Below are 20,872 nucleotides of genomic sequence, written 5' to 3' on the forward strand. Positions count from 1 at the left end.
ATATATATATATATATATATATATATATATATATATATATATATATATATATACATATATATATATATATATATATATATATATATATATATATATATATATATATATATATGTATGTAAAAATTGGGAAAATTATTTTCCACTCAATGTTTCAATTCACATACTCATAATTAAATTCGGATAACGGACAATGGATGACGATCGTTTTTCCTTTTTTTTGTTGTTTGTTATCCAACCCCCCAAAAACGGGAAAAAAGGATGCACTTTTTTTTTTTTCTATTCCAAACAAAAAAAAAGCGTGGCCGTGACACACACGGACCGACATCGGAAAAAAAAGTGTAGACATTTTGAAGCGGTGAAGTCCAGTGGAAAGGGGGACAACCACGACGCATCCCACTGGACATCTGGATGTTTTGATACATTCAAACTTTTATGGCCATTTGGGGTTCAGCGCTCAAAATGCAGAGTGTGTTTAGCTTGAATGTGGCGACACCAAGTGGAGGATGAATGCTACCACACCCATCCTGGAGTACTCAAGCACACGAGTGGAGATGTTACTCAGTGAAATGTTGACGACAACACGGGTGATGTCAGATTTCCAACTCACAGAGCATCTTGACAATTTGCATCCTGCGACCGCTGTCCTCGTTGATCTTGATACGGCACTCGCCGCTCCACTTCCTCTCTAAGTTGCCGCCCCGCCGCTGCCTGTCCCTGCCCAGGTGGAGGCCCATGACCAGGTAGAGCACGCTGATCACCATCATGGGCACGAAGAAGAAGCAGACGGTGGTGATCTGCATCAGCATGTTGTAGATCCACAGGGGCTTGATCACCATGCACATGGCCGACTCCTGGAGCCGTTCCGGCAAGTAGAAGATGCCGTGCAGCGAGGTGTTGGGTATGGCGCACACCATGGAGGCGGCCCACACCGCGCCGATGACCCGCTTGGTGTGGCGCTTGGTGGTGATGTAGCGGGTCTTGAGCGGGTGAACCACGGCTATGTAGCGCTCCACGCTCAGAGCCGTCACGTTGAGGATGGAGGCGAAGCAGACCGTCTCGAAGAGGAAAGTCTTGAAGTAGCAGCCGCCCTCGCCGAAGGGGAAGGGGTAGTTCTGCCACAGGTCGTAGATCTCCAGGGGCATCCCAAAGACCAGCATGAGCAGGTCGGACACGGCCAGGCTGACCAGGTAGAGGTTGGTGGGGTTGCGCATCTTCTTGTTTTTGGCCACCACCGCGCAGGTGAGCAGATTGCCGCCCAGGCCCACCAGCAAGATGAGGAGGTAGACGCTGGCGACGGGCAGGAAGAAGGGCGAGCGTTTGGGTCCCAGGATGTAGGACAGATTGATGGGCGCGGCCAGATCGGAAGTGTTGCCGGTGGAAACGCTGGTGTTGTCCAGCGTGTTTGATGAGCAGCCTTGGCAGGAGAACTCCATGTTGCCATCAGTGAAGCTCCTGTGCACACACAAATCATCCATCATCACACAAACTATCCATCATCACACAAATCATCCACCATCACACAAACAACCCATCATCACACAAATCATCCACCATCACACAAATCATCCACCATCACACAAATCATCTGCCATCACACAAATCATCCACCATCACACAAATTATCCATCATCACACAAATTGTCCGCCAACACACAAATCATCCGTCATCACACAAATCATCCACCATCACACAAATCATCCATCATCACACAAATCATCCGTCATCACACAAATCATCCATCATCACACAAATGATCCACCATCACACAAATCATCCATCATCCCACAAATCATCCATCTTTATGCAAATCAGCCATCATCACACAAATAACCCATCATCACACAAATCATCTGTCATCACACAAATCATTCATCATCACACAAATCATCCGTAATCACACAAATTATCCATCATCACACAAATCAACCATCATCACACAAATCATCCATCATCACACAAATCATCTACCCTCACACAAATCATCCATCATCACACAAATCATCCTTCATCACACAAATCATCAACCATCACACAAATCATCCATCATCACACAAATTATCCATCATCACACAAATCATTCGTCATCACACAAATAATCCATCATCACACAAATCATCCATTATCAGACAAATCATCCATTATCAGACAAATCATCCACCATCACACCAATCATTCATCATCACACAAATCAACCATCATCACACAAATCATCCATCATCACACAAATCATCCATCTTTACACAAATCATCCATCATCACACAAATAATCCACCATTACACAAATCATCCATCATCACACAAATCATCCATCATCACATAATTCATCCATCATTACACAAATCATCCATCATCACACAAATCATCCACCATCCCACAAATCACCCATCATCACACAATTCATTGTGTGATGATGGGTGATTTGTCTGCAGGCTGACATTCAGGTTTTTCAGAAATTCCCAAATTTCCAGAAAATTCCCATTCAAATGAATGGATGTATTCATAGTTCTACCATGTCAAAAATGTTGCGCAACTGCGATTTAGGAGCATTCAACCATTTACCCAGACTTCTCTTCCGATATATTGAACGCAATACATGATTTTCCTTTCGCAAAATTCCCTGATTACCCTGAATTACCAGGAATCCCGCACCATTGACAATGAATGGGCAATATACAAAACTCCCCATATCCCACATTTCCCGACCGATTCGAACCGTTCCACTTTCAACCTTAGACAATCAAACTACCATTTTTCAAGTTCAAAAACATTCCAGTAAATTTCCTGAATTCCCGGTTTACCAAAACCCTTTTTTCACATCTTGACCCAACAGTCTACATCTTTCAGCCAATTCCAACCATTCCACCATCGAAACATTATTCTTAGTTGGGACAACAAATGCTACTATTTTTTTTCTTACAAATTCCCGGTTTTCCCGAAATTTCAGGAATTCCAAAATACCACTCCTCAATTCAAACTCTAACTACGTCAACATTTTCCAACCGAATCGAAAAATTCCAACACCAACCCATTCATATCATCAAGGACAATTGTGCAAGTATTAGTATTTAAAAATATTCAGTTTTTTCTCAAAATTCCAGGAATTTAAAAAATACCACTTCTCAATTCAAACGGTAACTTCGTCAACATTTTTTAACTGATTCCAAAAATTTGAACACCAACCCATTTAAATCATCAAGGACAATTGTGCAGATATCTTTTTTTTTTTTTCAAAAAATTCTCAGTTTTCCCGAAATTCCCAAATTTCCAAGAAATTCCCATTCAAATGAATGGACGTATTCATCATTCTACAATGTCCAAAATTCAGATAATTTTTTTACCCGATTCGGAGCTTTCAACCATTTACCCAGACTACTCTTCTAATATATCGAACGCAACTCATGGTTTCCCTTTCACAAAATTCTCTGATTACCCTGAATTACCAGGAATTCCCCCATTGACAATGGATGGGCAATTTTGTACAAAGCTCTCCATATCCCACATTTCTCAACCGATTCGAACCGTTCCACCTGGACATGCAAACATTTCAGTTCCACTCATGCGTATGGGCGGTTCAGCTTGCGCTCATAGGGCATTCAAACGCAGTTTTCTACACCAAAAATTAATCTATTTATTAAACTTCTTCAGCTTCTTCTTCTTCTTCTCCAGATTTTGGCGCGCTCTACCTTCCAAATTTTTCACCCGGTTCAAACTGTTTAGCCTATTCGGGAATCAAGGGCTTTCCCTTGACAAATTTCAAAAATGTTCCAGATTTCACAGAATTCCAGATTTTCCGGGACATTTTTCCCATTCAAAATGAAGTGGCCATTTTTCAAACTTCCACCATTTCCACATTTTTCAACCGATTAAAACCATTCCACCTTCAACATATTCCACTCATCCTAGACATTCACTATTCAAACAAGTTCAAAAAAATTCCAGGAATTGCCAGAATTCCCGTTTTTCAAACCCTTTTTTGACCCTATTTTCTGGCGACTACTCTTTCCACATTTTCCATTTCAACCATTCTACCGTTCAAATATTTCTCTTAATCAGGACAAAAAACTAAGTTGTTTTTCGAACTGGAAAAATTACCGGTTTTCCCCAAATTCCAGGAATTCCTTAATACTATTTCTCAATTAAAAATGTTACGACTTCAACATATCTCAACCAATTGGAAACATTTCAACACCAACCATTTCAACTCATTCAGACGATTCAAGTTTTCATTTTCAAAAAAATTCCCGCTTTTCCCAAAATTCCCAAATTTTTTGGAAATTCCCATTGAAATCAATGGGACTGTGGAGAGGCGGGGCCGGTAGTCCGACAGCGAGGCAGGGCACACCGGAGCCCGCTCCAAGATGGCGGCGAGGAGGCGGGGACGGCGAGCGAGCAGCGAGGCGGGGCGCGCCAAGAACAACGCCGCAAATATTACCAGCTGGGCACAATTAAATAATCCTCTCACACCATGTAAAAGGGCGGCACCCGGAAATGTCAGGAGGAGAGACTGAGAGACTAAAAAAAATAAAAAGAAGTGACTATTCAGCAAAACAAGCCTGCTTATTCCCGAGCACTGTGAACCCTCGCACAAGACGTGTTACATTGGCGCCCAATGTGGGGCCCATCGGAGGCGGGGGAGGACGATCCCCTGTGGCGTGGGTGTCAAACTCTGGCCCGCGGGCCAAATTTGGCCCGCCGTGTAATTTCACTTGGCCCTTGAGGCGATATCAAATTAACACTAGAGCTGGCCCGCCGATTATATACAGCGGCTGTGCCGCGGTAAAACCGCATTCACCACTAATTCTCATACTTGCCAACCCTCCCGGGAGACTCCCAAATTTCAGTGCCCCTCCCGAAAATCGGCACGTCCGCTTTTCATCCAGTCCAACGAGTGGCCCCCCACAGAAGAAGAACAAGAACAAGAACAAGAACAAGAACAAGAAGAATTAAAGCTGCAAGCAGCGATGGACGGGACCGACTTTGACGGCACATAAAATCCAAACCAGATCAGTAATCATAACGTCTTTGGTCAACTTTTAATCAGAAGGGTTCAATCTCTCTCCTGTGCTAGTTTGAAGCCGACACGACAAACGCGCTCAGAGGAGATAATGTTTGAAAAAAGGTGACCGGTTTTTACAAAACTTTTGTTTTGAAGGGGGAATTGCAAACTTCCTGTTGATTTTTGCTGGCGGTTGTCAATCTATGAAAGTCTCTAAGTGAGACCTACACAGAGGTTTTTGTTTCATGTCTCTGAGACATTCCTACTGGAAGTTACAGGCAGTTTTGTCTGAGTTGTCTTCCTAGGAGCAGCTGTATCTGTGTTTTCTTTCTAGGGAGCGCGAGAGCACAATTTTGAGTTTTGGGGTTGGTTTTTTTTACTAGATGGCAATTTTTGCCAGTCCTGATGTGTGTGTCCAGTTTGGTGAGTTTTGAAGCATGTTAAGGGGGTCAAATTACAGCTCAAAGAGGCAAAAGTGACAGTTTCTACTAAATTTTTGTTTTGAAGGGGGAATTGCTAACTTCCTGTTGATTTTTGCTAAAAGATGTCAATGTATGAAATCTAGGTCTAAGGCAGACCTACATAGAGGTTTTTGTTTCATGTCTCTACGACATTCCTACCAGAAGCAGTTTTGTCTGTGTTTTTTCCTAGGGGGCGCTAGAGCGCAATTTTGAGTTTTGGGGTTTGATTTTTTTGATTACATGGCAATTTTTGCCAGTCCTGATGTGTGCGTCAAATATGGTGAGTTTTGAAGCATGTTAAGGGGGCCAAATTACAGCTCAAAGAGGCGGCGGAATAATAATAATAAAACCTTACAATTACAATAGGGTCCTCTGTCCCTTTGGGACAGAGAACCCTAACAAGAAGAAGAACAAGAAGTAGAAGAAAAATATGTAGAAGAAAAAGAAGTAGAAGACAAAGAAGAAGTAGACAAAGAAGAAGTAGACAGAGATCGACGCCGCAAATATTACCAGGTGCATGGATCGCCCAGCTGGGCACAATTAAATAATCCTCTCACACCATGTAAAAGGGCGGCAGCTGGAAATGTCAGGAGGAGAGACTGAGAGACTAAAAAAATAACAATAAATGACTATTCAGCAAAACAAGCCTGCTTATTCCCGAGCACTGTGAACCCTCGCACAAGACGTGTTACAGGGACATTCTTCAAAGTTCCACAACTCCTATATTTTTCATCTGATTCAAATCATTCCAACTTCAAAATATTCAGCCTGTTTAGGATTTGTGTGCTCTACTTCAACAATTATTTTTTTTAAATCCAGGATTTCAGTTCAACGTCAGCATTTGAGTATCCACACGCAATTCCATCAGGAATTGCCTCATTGATTGATTGATTGAGACTTTTATTAGTAGGTTGCACAGTGAAGTACATATTACGTACAATTGACCACTAAATGGTAACACCCAATAAGTTTTTCAACTTGTTTAAGTTGGGGCCCTTTTATATCTCATGATACAGATATATACTATCATCATAATACAGTCATCACACAAGATAATCATCAGGGTGTATACATTTAATTATTTACATTATTTACAATTCCGGGTGTGGAGGGGGGTGGGTGGTTAGGTTTGGTTGTTATTATCAGTCATCCACAATTGAGAACAGAGAAATGGATATTGAAACAGTGTAGGTCTGACTTGGTAGGATATGTACAGCAAGTAGTGGACATAGAGAGAGAGAGAGAGAGAGAGAGAGAGAGAGAGAGAGAGAGAGAGAGAGAGAGAGAGAGAGAGAGAGAGAGAGATCAGAAGGCATAAGAAAAATATCTGCATTTGATTGTTTACATTTGATTATTAACAACAATCCGAGGAGGGTGTTAGTTTAGGGTTGAAGTTGCCTGGAGGTGTACTTTTATTGCGGTTTTGAAGGAGGATAGAGATGCCCTTTCTTTTATACCTGTTGGGAGCACATTCCACATTGATGTGGCATAGAAAGAGAATGAGTTAAGACCTTTGTTAGATCGGAATCTGGGTTTAACGTGGTTAGTGGAGTTCCCCCTGGTGTTGTGGTTATGGCGATGTGGTTAAGGAAGTAGTTTGACATGTACTTCATCTAGTTACTATTAATACTCTGATTGTTCAGCATCATTGTTGCTCCCTCCAAGGTCTTAATCAAGGCTCAAGTTGTTCGTTTTTCTCACACAGACATTTATTTCAGCCACGCCTTCTTCTCGTTAACAACGATGCCAAAATGATGCCAAAACGATGCCAGAATAATGCCGTCAGAACTAATAAATAAGAAAAAACAGAACTTACAATTAGTCTGACATCAAATAAAAGAAAACACATTGATTTCACATACATTATCAGAAAGAATCATACCTCATTGGCCTCACAAACTCCGAGGGAATAAAGTTTATTTTGAAGCCCAGACTCTATTTGTGGGGAGTGCTCAGAGAGTATGGGGTAACGGACTGTCTTATTGTGGCGGTCCGCTCCCTGTATAATCAGTGTCAGAGCTTGGTCCGCATTGCCGGCAGTAAGTCGGACCCGTTTCCAGTGAGGGTTGGACTCCGCCAAGGCTGCCCTTTTGTCACCGATTCTGTTCATAACCTTTATGGACAGAATTTCTAGGCGCAGTCAGGGCATTGAGGGGATCTGGTTTGGTGGCTGCAGGGGTAGGTCTCTGCTATTTGCAGATGATGTGGTCCTGATGGCTTCATCTGGCCAAGATCTTCAGCTCTCACTGGATCGGTTCGCAGCCGAGTGTGAAGCGACTGGGATGGGAATCAGCACCTCCAAGTCCAAGTCCATGGTTCTCTCCCGGCAAAGGGTGGCGTGCCATCTCCGGGTTGGGGAGGAGATCTTGCCCCAAGTGGAGGAGTTCAAGTACCTCTGAGTCTTGTTCACGAGTGAGGGAAGAGTGGATCGTGAGATCGACAGGCAGATCGGTGCGGCGTCTTCAGTAATGCGGACGCTGTATCGATCCGTTGTGGTGAAGAAGGAGCTGAGCCGGAAGACAAATCTCTCAATTTACCGGTCTATCTACGTTCCCATCCTCACCTATGGTCATGAGCTTTGGGTTATGAACAAAAGGACAAGATCACGGGTACAAGCGGCCGAAATGAGTTTCCTCCGCCGGGTGGCGGGGCTCTCCCTTAGAGATAGGTTGAGAAGCTCTGTCATCCGGGAGGAGCTCAAAGTAAAGCCGCTGCTCCTCCACATCAAGAGGAGCCAGATAAAGTGGTTCCGGCATCTGGTCATGATGCCACCCGAACGCCTCCCTAGGAAGGTGTTTCGGGCACGTCCGACTGGTAGGAGGTCACGGGGAAGACCCAGGACACGTTGGGTAGACTATGTCTCCCGGCTGGCCTGGGAACGCCTCGGGATCCCCCGGGAGGAGCTGGACGAAGTGGCTGCGGAGAGGGAAGTCTGGGCTTCCCTGCTTAGGCTGCTGCCCCCGCGACCCGACCTCGGATAAGCGGAAGAAGATGGATGGATGGATAGTCTCTATTTGGGGCGGTATAGCTCGGTTGGTAGAGCGACCGTGCCAGCAACTTGAGGGTTGCAGGTTCGATCCCCGCTTCCGCCATCCTAGTCACTGCTGTTGTGTCCTTGGGCAAGACACTTTACCCACCTGCTCCCAGCGCCACCCACATTGGTTTATATGTAACTTAGATATTGGGTTTCACTATGTAAAGCGCTTTGAGTCACTAAAGAAAAGCGCTATATAAATATAATTCACTTCACTTCACTTCTATTAACCTCTTCCATCAAATGCTTGCTGTCTCATGCTGCTTCCCTTATTCCGTCACATATTAATCGTCCCCCCCAACAATGTGACCAAGCCGGAACAAAAAATATGTTCCCCTCCAATTTACACGGGTTTTGTAACAAAAATAAAGTTAACATATACTTGCATGAATTAACCAAAGAAAATACATTTGAATGTAATCAAGATAGCGTCGTTAGCACTAGCTAATATGCTAATACAATTACCAGTGACTGAGTTAGTGTTATTAACTTACAATACAATTATTTTTGTATTGTTTCAGTTTCACAAAAATCCTCAGTAAATTCACCAAAACATGCCCATGGAGTTATTGAGCCTGTTTAGCTGATTGGAGAGCTAGCTTCCGCAGCTCGTGGGTCCATGGCACTTCCGGTTCCGGTTCACCGTGCGTGACTGCTCGCTGACTGCTCGCTGTTTAGAAAAAGCTAAGTATCGTTCTATTTGTGTGCTTTTAAATTGTTCTGCAGCTTTCTTTATTACTTTCTCAACATATTTAGTAGTACTATTTAACTTGCAAATCACCCGATCTCTGTCTCTCCACCCCTCCCGCAGCTAGCTAGCAGCTAGCTGCTAAGCTAACGAAGCTAGCGCGGAGAAAGGGGTCGCCAGGCGCCGGTCAGAAGGAGTCTACTCCTGCACACCGTGACCAGGACTTCTCGGAAGACAGCAGGAACTTCACTCGGTGACAGAAAACACCGTGAGTATGGCTTCCTGCGCGTCTTGCACCTTACTCACGGAGAGGCTGGCTCTGCTAGAGGGCCGTGTCCGCCAGTTAGAGCAGAGTAATCTCGTAACTTTAGATGTTGCGGACACATCTGCTAGCGTTAGCTGTAGCGAGCTAACTAGCCCAGCCTGTAGCAGTCCTAAGCGGCCTACAAGCTACGGTGTACCGGTTGAGACGCATAATAGATTTAGCTCTTTAGCTAGTCCTACACCCCAGTCTACCGGGCACCACACCTTAGTCATAGGGGACTCCATCACCCGAAACATAAAGCTTAGCAAACCAGCCACAATTAAGTGCATCCCGGGGGCCCGAGCACCTGACATTGAGGCTAATCTTAGGGAGCTAACTCGCAACAGGCCTAGTAAACACGTACGACAGGCTAATCGCACCACTAGTTATGCGAATATAGTTGTACACGTTGGCTCCAATGACACTAGAATGAGACAGTCAGAGATTACAAAGAGAAACATAGCCAGGACTTGTGATCTCGCTAGAAAGATGTCCAGGCATCGAGTAATTGTCTCTGGCCCCCTGCCTGCGAGAAGCAATGATGAGAGATATAGCAGATTAGTCTCGCTTAACAAGTGGCTGGCTAGCTTCTGTAGACAACAGGGACTAACGTTTATTGATAATTGGCCCTCTTTCTGGGGCAAACCAGGCTTGCTGATGAGGGACGGCCTTCACCCTAACCAGGAAGGCGCCATCATCCTGTCTAAGAACATAGACTACTGTTTAAGTCACATTTGACTAACTACACTAGAGCAAGCCCGGTCACAGGCAATTACAGAGCCTGCTAGTCCGGGTGAGGAGTCAGTTAAGCTAGAACTAGCCAGCACCAGGCTGGATAATTCCTGTACGCATAGCAATTTTCTTAGAATAACACACAACTTACATAATGTGTTTTCTGTTGTGAATGTGTCCGGGGTAGATATGCATTCTACTGAGGTGGCAAATCATGATGCGTTCAGTCGATCGCAGCATCAAGCAAACAATCTGAATATTCTCGTCGTATCAATTCCTAGATATGGTCGAAACTATTTAAAGTGCACTACGTATAATAAACGCAACATTATTAATATTTCTACTACGGATAATTTAAACAAAAACTCGTCAAAACAGCCCAATACTTATAATATGGGCTTTTTAAACATAAGATCATTGTCTCCCAAAACGTTATTAGTTAATGAGGTCATTAGAGAAAACAATCTTAACGTCATTGGTCTTAGCGAAACCTGGCTCAAACCAGACGAATTTTTTGCGCTAAATGAGGCATCTCCTCCTAACTATACGAATGCGCATATTGCCCGTCCCCTTAAAAGGGGTGGGGGGGTCGCACTAATATACAATGAAAACTTTAACCTTACCCCTAACCTAAATAATAAATACAAATCGTTTGAGGTGCTTACTATGAGGTCTGTCGCACCGCTGCCTCTCGATATGGCTGTTATCTACCGTCCCCCAGGGCCCTACTCGGACTTTATTAATGAATTCTCAGAGTTCGTTGCTGATCTAGTGACGCACGCAGACAATATAATCATAATGGGGGACTTTAATATCCATATGAATACCCCATCGGACCCTCAGTGCGTGGCGCTCCAGACTATAATTGATAGCTGTGGTCTTACACAAATAATAAATGAACCTACGCATCGCAAAGGCAATACGATAGATCTAGTGCTGGTCAGGGGTGTCACCACCTCCAAAGTTATGGTACTCCCGTATACTAAAGTAATGTCCGATCATTACCTTATAAAATTCGAAGTTCTGACTCATTGTCAACAAACTAATAATAATAACAACTGCTATAGCAGCCGCAACATTAATGCCGCCACAACGATGACTCTTGCTGACCTACTGCCTTCGGTAATGGCACCATTCCCAAATTATATCGGCTCTATTGATAACCTCACTAACAACTTTGACAATGCCCTGCGCAAAACCATTGATAGTATAGCACCGCTAAAACAGAAAAGGGCCCCTAAAAGGCGCACCCCATGGTTTACAGAGGAAACCAGAGCTCATAAATTATCATGTAGAAAGTTGGAACGCAAATGGCGCGCGACCAAGCTTGAGGTTTTCCATCAAGCATGGAGTGATAATTTAATATCGTATAAACGCATGCTTACCTTAGCTAAAGCTAAATATTACTCAAATCTCATCCGCCTCAACAAAAACGACCCTAAATTTTTGTTTAGTACAGTAGCATCGCTAACCCAACAAGGGACTCCTCCCAATAGCTCCACCCACTCGGCAGATGACTTTATGAATTTCTTTAATAAGAAAATTGAACTCATTAGAAAGGAGATTAAAGACAACGCATCCCAGCTACAACTGGGTTCTATGAACACAGATACAACTGTATCTACGACGGATACTGCAATACAAAATAGTCTCTCTCTTTTTGATGAAATAACATTAGAGGAACTATTACAGCGTGTAAGTGGGATAAAACAAACAACATGTTTACTTGACCCACTCCCTGGGAAACTTATCAAGGAGCTTTTTGTATTATTAGGTCCATCAGTGCTAAATATTATAAACTTATCACTTTCCTCTGGCACTGTTCCCCTAGCATTCAAGAAAGCGGTTATTCATCCTCTGCTCAAAAGACCTAACCTTGATCCTGACCTCATGGTAAACTACCGACCGGTGTCCCACCTTCCCTTTATTTCGAAAATCCTCGAAAAAATTGTCGCACAGCAGCTAAATGAACACTTAGTGTCTAACAATCTCTGTGAACTTTTTCAATCCGGTTTCAGGGCAAATCACTCTACGGAGACAGCCCTCGCAAAAATGACTAATGATCTACTGCTAACGATGGATTCTGATGCGTCATCTATGTTGCTGCTTCTTGATCTTAGCGCTGCTTTCGATACCGTCGATCATAATATTTTATTAGAGCGTATCAAAACACGTATTGGTATGTCAGACTTAGCTTTGTCGTGGTTTAACTCTTATCTTACTGACAGGATGCAATGCGTCTCCCATAATAATGTGACCTCGGACTATGTTAAGGTAACGTGCGGAGTTCCTCAGGGTTCGGTTCTTGGCCCTGCACTCTTTAGTATTTACATGCTGCCGCTAGGCGACATCATACGCAAATACGGTGTTAGCTTTCATTGTTATGCTGATGACACCCAACTCTACATGCCCCTAAAGCTGACCAACACGCCGGATTGTAGTCAGCTGGAGGCGTGTCTTAATGAAATTAAACAATGGATGTCCGCTAACTTCTTGCAACTCAACGCCAAGAAAACGGAAATGCTGATTATCGGTCCTGCTAAACACCGACATTTATTTAATAATACCACCTTAACATTTGACAACCAAACAATTACACAAGGAGAATCAGTAAAGAATCTGGGTATTATCTTCGACCCAACTCTCTCGTTTGAATCACACATTAAGAGTGTTACTAAAACGGCCTTCTTTCATCTCCGTAATATCGCTAAAATTCGTTCTATTTTATCCACTAGCGACGCAGAGATCATTATTCATGCGTTCGTTACGTCTCGTCTCGACTACTGTAACGTATTATTTTCGGGTCTCCCTATGTCTAGCATTAAAAAATTACAATTGGTACAAAATGCGGCTGCTAGACTTTTGACAAGAACAAGAAAGTTTGATCATATTACGCCTATACTGGCTCACCTGCACTGGCTTCCTGTGCACTTAAGATGTGACTTTAAGGTTTTACTACTTACATAAAAAATACTACACGGTCTAGCTCCGTCCTATCTCGTCGATTGCATTGTACCATATGTCCCGGCAAGAAATCTGCGTTCAAAGAACTCCGGCTTATTAGTGATTCCCAGAGCCCAAAAAAAGTCTGCGGGCTATAGAGCGTTTTCTATTCGGGCTCCAGTACTATGGAATGCCCTCCCGGTAACAATTAGAGATGCTACCTCAGTAGAAGCATTGAAGTCCCATCTTAAAACTAATTTGTATACTCTAGCCTTTAAATAGCCCCCCTGTTAGACCAGTTGATCTGCCGTTTCTTTTCTTTTCTCCTCTGCTCCCCTTTTCCTTGAGGGGGGGGGCACAGGTCCGGTGGCCATGGATGAAGTGCTGGCTGTCCAGAGTCGGGACCCGGGGTGGACCGCTCGCCTGTGCATCGGCTGGGAACATCTCTGCGCTGCTGACCCGTCTCCGTTCGGGATGGTGTCCTGCTGGCCCCACTATGGACTGGACTCTTACTATTATGTTGGATCCACTATGGACTGGACTCTCACAATATTATGTCAGACCCACTCGACATCCATTGCTTTCGGTCTCCCCTAGAGGGGGGGGGTTACCCACATATGCGGTCCTCTCCAAGGTTTCTCATAGTCATTCACATCGACGTCCCACTGGGGTGAGTTTTTCCTTGCCCGTATGTGGGCTTTGTACCGAGGATGTCGTTGTGGCTTGTGCAGCCCTTTGAGACACTTGTGATTTAGGGCTATATAAATAAAGATTGATTGATTGATTGATTGATGGCGAAGACTTCTGTTTTGTTTGATCAGCCGTTTTACTGCCGTGTTACAGACGCCGTTTGGAAACAATCAAGGTATTATCAAATGATTATTAAATATTTACAACATATTTCTGTGTAAATAACTCATTTCACGTCGTATATATATATCTGCGGATTATAGTCCGGTGCGGCTAATACATGGAAAAACATTTTTTTTCTTCTAAAATTTAGTTGGTGCGGCGTATTGTGCTCTGTTGTTTGTAAAACTCTGGAACTAATCTCTCACTGTGAACGTACTAACTCATGCTCACTTCATCATCTGTTTTGCTTTGCTCTATTCGCCACTGCACTATTATTTGTTAGCCTTGCACATACTAGTTGTTTAAGTACCTGTTTGTGTTTTTAGTCAATAGTTAATATATATATATTTTTTTTTTTTGAATGATTATTTATTTATTTTTATTTTTTTTAAATGTATTTATTAATTTATTAATTTATTTTTTGTATTTATTTTTTACATTTAACATACTTTGCCGATCAAACTTATTCTGATTCTGATTCTGAACATGCCTTACTGCGGAAAGTCAGATTCGACCATCCGAAGATGGCTCTTTCCGCCTTACTAACTGAGTCAAATCAGTCCCATTTATTTGGGGGATCATTCCGATTAGACACGCCATTAAATGTTAATCGCTCCTTCTTGCGAGGCTAATTATGCCATCATATCGCTGGAAAATGTAAGGTTATGCGGCGATTCGTATATATATATATATATATATATATATATATATATATATGAATATGAAACAGGATATCTGCAATATTCAGGAGAGTTTCCTATGGGGAATTAATGTGCATTTATGGTAGGATCAAATAGGACTGCAAATAGTAAACATGCGTTAGGTCAATAAAATATCAAATGTTTCTGTAAAAACAGTTTGAAAACAAGTACAAAGCTCAATAAAACTGGTTTCTCGAGCCTTTAAAACGGACTGAAATTCCCCCAAAGTGATGAGCTTAGGGAGCCTTAGATCCTCCTGTCAGTCATTCCATGTCTGGGACCACACTATGAGTATTATATTCAGTCATAGATTCATATCACTCACACTATGAGTATAATATTCACTCATAGATTCATATCACTCACACTATGAGTATTATTTTCAGTCATAGATTCATATCACTCACACGATGAGTATTATATTCAGTCATAGATTCATATCACTCACAGTATGAGTATAATATTCACTCATAGATTCAGCTCAGTCCCTATCAATTAACACATAGAAGTGTCAAAGAAAAAAAAGCTCACCTCACAGCATCTTCCGTGGACCGGCTCCCGCACACAAACGTGTCCCAAGGCACGAGTGCTTGGAGGCTGCAGAGGCGAAAAGAGCCGGAGGTTTCAGACGAGGAGGAGGAGGATCCAGACGAGGAGGAGGAGGCGAAGGATGATCCAGCGGAGGAGGAGGAGGAGGAGGATGGATGGATGGCAACCAGGCTGCAGCTTCATCACAACGCAGCATGGAGGCAGGGTGTTGGACCCAGGTACCTGCAAAGATCAATAAACATAGTCGCCACGTGCGATACCACTGGATTTTTAACGATCTGATACCGGGTAAAATTCAGGCTCGTATCGACAAAACCGTTTCGACACCAATACGTCGTGCAAATACCGTATACTAGGGGTGTGACAAAAATGGCATCATGGAGAGACACAAATACACAAAATGACAGGTTCAGAGCCTCATCTCATATCATTTTATTACGTTTCCACTACACAGGGGCCCGGGGCCCGGGGCCCGGGACCCACTCAGATATTAACACTGAATCAGTCATCCTGATCTTGATTTTAATCATATTCAATATTTATATCTAGCCTACTTACAGTTTAACAGGACAAACCTTGTCAAATGGTACGTGTTGATCACAAAGATTATCATCAAGGCTTTGGTCAGGCTGATTAAAATAATAAATAAACACTAATTGAATAGACTGCGAAAGAAGGGACTCATAAAAACTGAAGATAAATAAATATACATACAATTACGCAGTGCTCAAATAAATTCTAACTAAATTAATGATATACATACATTTCTTAAATAAACTGTCATTACAACTTCACCACTTTAGTCATAATTTTTGCACTTAAGAAACTTCTCTCTGACTTTAGCACCAAATTTTCAGTTTTTTTGACATTGTCGTTACTGCCAAAAGTGGTGGACAAGTGAATTACAACCAACTAAGTACTTCTGACAGACAGATATTTTTGCCCTATGGTTAAGAAACACTGGTCTACATAACACGTAACGGTGGTTCTTTGGTCAACATTTTTGCCTAATAATGTTTTGCAGACCTTCAAGCCTCTTTTTGACCGTGGGAGGTCTTATTTACGTCCACTTTGGCTGTGTCTTCTCCCCGTCAGCCATGTTGCCGTTTTTAGCACTTCCATGGCGATTCTACTGACAGATAGAAGTTGGAACTTTACGCTACTTTGTATTAGAAATGGCAACAGCGGAGGACGCATGTGCATGTACGAGCCAGCCTGCCCCACAACAAGGTCGGACTGCAATGGCGGACTCGGGCGAATCTCTTGGGGTAAAAGGTCTCTGCCCTGACGTCGCTCAGGCAAAATACGTCACTTAAGTCTCTCGGTTCGTTCGGAGTAAGTTAGGAAGAAGGTGAGCTTGTTCAATATTTTGCTTTCAAATTTCCAGGACTTTTGCCAATCCCAAATACACAACAAAGAAAAGATAAGTTATTTTTGCATAATTTAAGTTAAGGTTAGAGTACCCATGATTGTCACACACACTAGGTGTGGCGAAAAGATTCTCTGCATTTGACCCATCACCCTTGATCCCCCCCTGGGAGGTGAGGGGAGCAGTGAGCAGCAGCGGTGGCCGCGTCCGGGAATCATTTTTGGTGATTCAACCCCCAATTCCAACCCTTGATGCTGAGTGCCAAGCAGGGAGGTCATGGTGGAACTTTCTATAGCAGGGGTCACCAACGCGGTGCCCGAAAATCTGTAGAATCAAATTTAAATCTTATTTCAAAGTCTTTTGAATTTCTTTTAGAATTTTTGTTCTGGAAAATCTAAAAGAAATAATGATTTGTCTTTGTTAGATATATAGCTTGGTCCAATATGTTATATATTCTAACAAAGTGCAGATTGGATGTTAACCTATTTAAAACATGTCATCAAAATTCTAAAATTAATCTTAATCAGGAAAAATTACTAATGATGTTCCATAAATTCTTTTTTTAATCTTTTTCAAAAAGATTTGAATTAGCTAGTTTTTGTCTTCTTTTCGAAGACCTCCATGAATAATAAAAATCAAGGACCCAGATTTCCCTCGCCCAGACGCGGGTCACCGGGGCCCCCCTCTGGAGCCAGGCCCGGAGGTGGGGCACGATGGCGAGCGCCTGGTGGCCGGGCCTGTCCCCATGGGGCCCGGCCGGGCACAGCCCGAAGAGGCAACGTGGGTCCCCCCTCCAATGGGCTCACCACCCATAGCAGGGGTCATAGAGGTCGGGTGCGATGTGAGCTGGGCGGCACCCAAAGGCAGGGCACTTGGCGGTCCGATCCTCGGCTACAGAAGCTAGCTCTTGGGACGTGGAACGTCACCTCGCTGGGGGGGAAGGAGCCTGAGCTAGTGCGCGAAGTGGAGAAGTTCCGGCTAGATATAGTCGGACTCACTTCGACGCACAGCAAGGGCTCTGGAACCAGTTCTCTCGAGAGGGGCTGGACTCTCTTCCACTCTGGCGTTGCCGGCAGTGAGAGGCGACGGGCTGGGGTGGCAATTCTTGTTTCCCCCCGGCTCAGAGCCTGTACGTTGGAGTTCAACCCGGTGGACGAGAGGGTAGCTTCCCTCCGCCTTCGGGTGGGGGAACGGGTCCTGACTGTGGTTTGCGCTTACGCGCCAAACCGCAGTTCAGAGTACCCACCCTTTTTGGATTCACTCGAGGGAGTACTTGAGAGTGCTCCCCCGGGTGATTCCCTCGTGCTACTGGGGGACTTCAATGCTCATGTTGGCAACGACAGTGAAACCTGGAGAGGCGTGATTGGGAAGAATGGCTGCCCGGATCTGAACCCGAGCGGTGTTTTGTTATTGGACTTTTGTGCCCGACACAGATTGTCCATAAGGAACACCATGTTCAAACATAAAGGTGTCTATATGTGCACTTGGCACCAGGACACCCTAGGCCGCAGTTCCATGATCGACTTTGTAGTTGTGTCATCGGATTTGCGGCCTCATGTTTTGGACACTCGGGTGAAGAGAGGGGCGGAGCTTTCTACCGATCACCACCTGGTGGTGAGTTGGCTGCGATGGTGGGGGAGGATGCCGGACAGACCTGGCAGGCCCAAACGCATTGTGAGGGTTTGCTGGGAACGTCTGGCAGAGTCTCCTGTCAGAGAGAGTTTCAATTCCCACCTCCGGAACGACTTTGAACATGTCACGAGGGAGGTGCTGGACATTGAGTCCGAATGGACCATGTTCCGCGCCTCTATTGTCGAGGCGGCTGATTGGAGCTGTGGCCGCAAGGTAGTTGGTGCTTGTCGTGGCGGTAATCCTAGAACCCGTTGGTGGACACCGGCGGTGAGGGATGCCGTCAAGCTGAAGAAGGAGTCCTATCGGGTTCTTTTGGCTCATAGGACTCCTGAGGCAGCGGACAGGTACCGACAGGCCAAGCGGTCTGCGACTTCAGCGGTCGCAGAGGCAAAAACTCGGACATAGGAGGAGTTCGGGGAAGCCATGGAAAACGACTTCCGGACGGCTTCGAAGCAATTCTGGACCACCATCCGCCGCCTCAGGAAGGGGAAGCAGTGCAGTGTCAACACCGTGTATGGTGGGGATGGTGCTCTGCTGACCTCGACTGCGGATGTTGTGGATCGGTGGAGAGAATACTTCGAAGACCTCCTCAATCCTACCAGCACGTCTTCCTATGAGGAAGCAGGGCCTGTGGAATCTGAGGTGGGCTCTCCTATTTCTGGGGCTGAGGTTGCCGAGGTAGTTAAAAAGCTCCTCGGTGGCAAGGCCCCGGGGGTGGATGAGATCTGCCCGGAGTTCCTTAAGGCTCTGGATGTTGTGGGGCTGTCTTGGTTGACAAGACTCTGCAACATCGCGTGGACATCGGGGGCGGTACCTCTGGATTGGCAGACCGGGGTGGTGGTTCCTCTCTTTAAGAAGGGGAACCGGAGGGTGTGTTCCAACTATCGTGGGATCACACTCCTCAGCCTTCCCGGTAAAGTCTATTCAGGTGTACTGGAGAGGAGGCTACGCCGGATAGTCGAACCTCGGATTCAGGAGGAACAGTGTGGTTTTCGTCCTGGTCGTGGAACTGTGGACCAGCTCTATACTCTCGGCAGGGTCCTTGAGGGTGCATGGGAGTTTGCCCAACCAGTCTACATGTGCTTTGTGGACTTGGAGAAGGCATTCGACCGTGTACCCCGGGAAGTCCTGTGGGGAGTGCTCAGAGAGTATGGGGTAACGGACTGTCTTATTACGGCAGTTTGCTCCCTGTATAATCAGTGTCAGAGCTTGGTCCGCATTGCCGGCAGTAAGTCGGACACGTTTCCAGTGAGGGTTGGAGTCCGCCAAGGCTGCCCTTTGTCACCGATTCTGTTCATAACCTTTATGGACAGAATTTCTAGGCGCAGTCAGGGCGTTGAGGGGATCTGGTTTGGTGGCTGCAGGATTAGATCTCTGCTATTTGCAGATGATGTGGTCCTGATGGCTTCCTCCGGCCAAGATCTTCAGCTCTCACTGGATTGGTTCGCAGCCGAGTGTGAAGCGACTGGGATGGGAATCAGCACCTCCAAGTCCGAGTCCATGGTTCTCGCCCGGAAAAGGGTGGAGTGCCATCTCCGGGTTGGGGAGGAGATCTTGCCCCAAGTGGAGGAGTTCAAGTACCTCGGAGTCTTGTTCACGAGTGGGGGAAGAGTGGATCGCGAGATCGACAGGCGGATCGGTGCGGCGTCTTCAATATTGCGGACACTGTATCGATCCGTTGTAGTGAAGAAGGAGCTGAGCCGGAAGGCAAAGCTCTCGATTTACCGGTCGATCTACGTTCCCATCCTCACCTATGGTCATGAGCTTTGGGTCATGACCGAAAGGACAAGATCACGGGTACAAGCGGCCGAAATGAGTTTCCTCCGCCGAGTGGCGGGGCTCTCCCTTAGAGATAGGGTGAGAAGCTCTGTCATTCGGGGGGAGCTCAAAGTAAAGCCGCTGCTCCTCCACATCGAGAGGAGCCAGATGAGGTGGTTCGGGCATCTGGTCAGGATGCCACCCGAACGCCTCCCTAGGAAGGTGTTTCGGGCACGTCCGACCGGTAGGAGGCCACGGGGAAGACCCAGGACACGCTGGGAAGACTATCTCTCCCGGCTGGCCTGGGAACGCCTCGGGATCCCCCGGGAGGAGCTGGACGAAGTGGCTGGGGAGAGGGAAGTCCGGGCTTCCCTGCTTAAGCTGCTGCCCCCGCGACCCGACCTCGGATAAGCGGAAGAAGATGGATGGATGGATGGATTCTCTTCTTTTTTTCGGTTGAATTTTAAAGAGTCGAAATTGAAGATAAACTATGTTTCAAAATTTAAATTTCATTTTTTTCGTGTTTTCTCCTCTTTTATAATTTCACAAGACTGTCTTAGAAGTGATCATTTGAAAATGTTCAATTTGAAAAATGTGCACTTAGAGAAAGTATAAAAATAAAGTGTTACACATTCATATTTTTCTGTTTCTATATATATTTATTATGAGAAATCATTAAGATGATCAGTGTTTCCACAAAGATAAATATCATTAATTATTAATAATAACATAGAGTTAAAGGTAAATTGAGCAAATTGGCTAATTCTGGCAATTTATTTAAGTGTGTATCAAACTGGTAGCCCTTCGCATTAATCAGTACCCAAGAAGTAGCTCTTGGTTTCAAAAAGGTTG

The 20,872-nt window shown here is 44.8% G+C and overlaps 1 protein-coding gene across 1 annotated transcript in view; it reads right to left on the reverse strand.

Annotated features, from left to right (window-relative positions):
* nmur3 (neuromedin U receptor 3) overlaps positions 1 to 1,433 on the reverse strand; it is a 15,624-nt gene extending 14,191 nt beyond the window's left edge. Inside the window, 1 exon segment of the mRNA XM_072912905.1 lies at positions 608 to 1,433. Coding sequence (XP_072769006.1) covers positions 608 to 1,433 — 826 coding nt within the window.
* Positions 1,434 to 20,872: the final 19,439 nt, after the last annotated feature.

Source organism: Nerophis lumbriciformis, linkage group LG03 (genome assembly GCF_033978685.3).
Source record: "Nerophis lumbriciformis linkage group LG03, RoL_Nlum_v2.1, whole genome shotgun sequence".
NCBI classification, from domain to species: Eukaryota; Metazoa; Chordata; class Actinopteri; order Syngnathiformes; family Syngnathidae; genus Nerophis; species Nerophis lumbriciformis.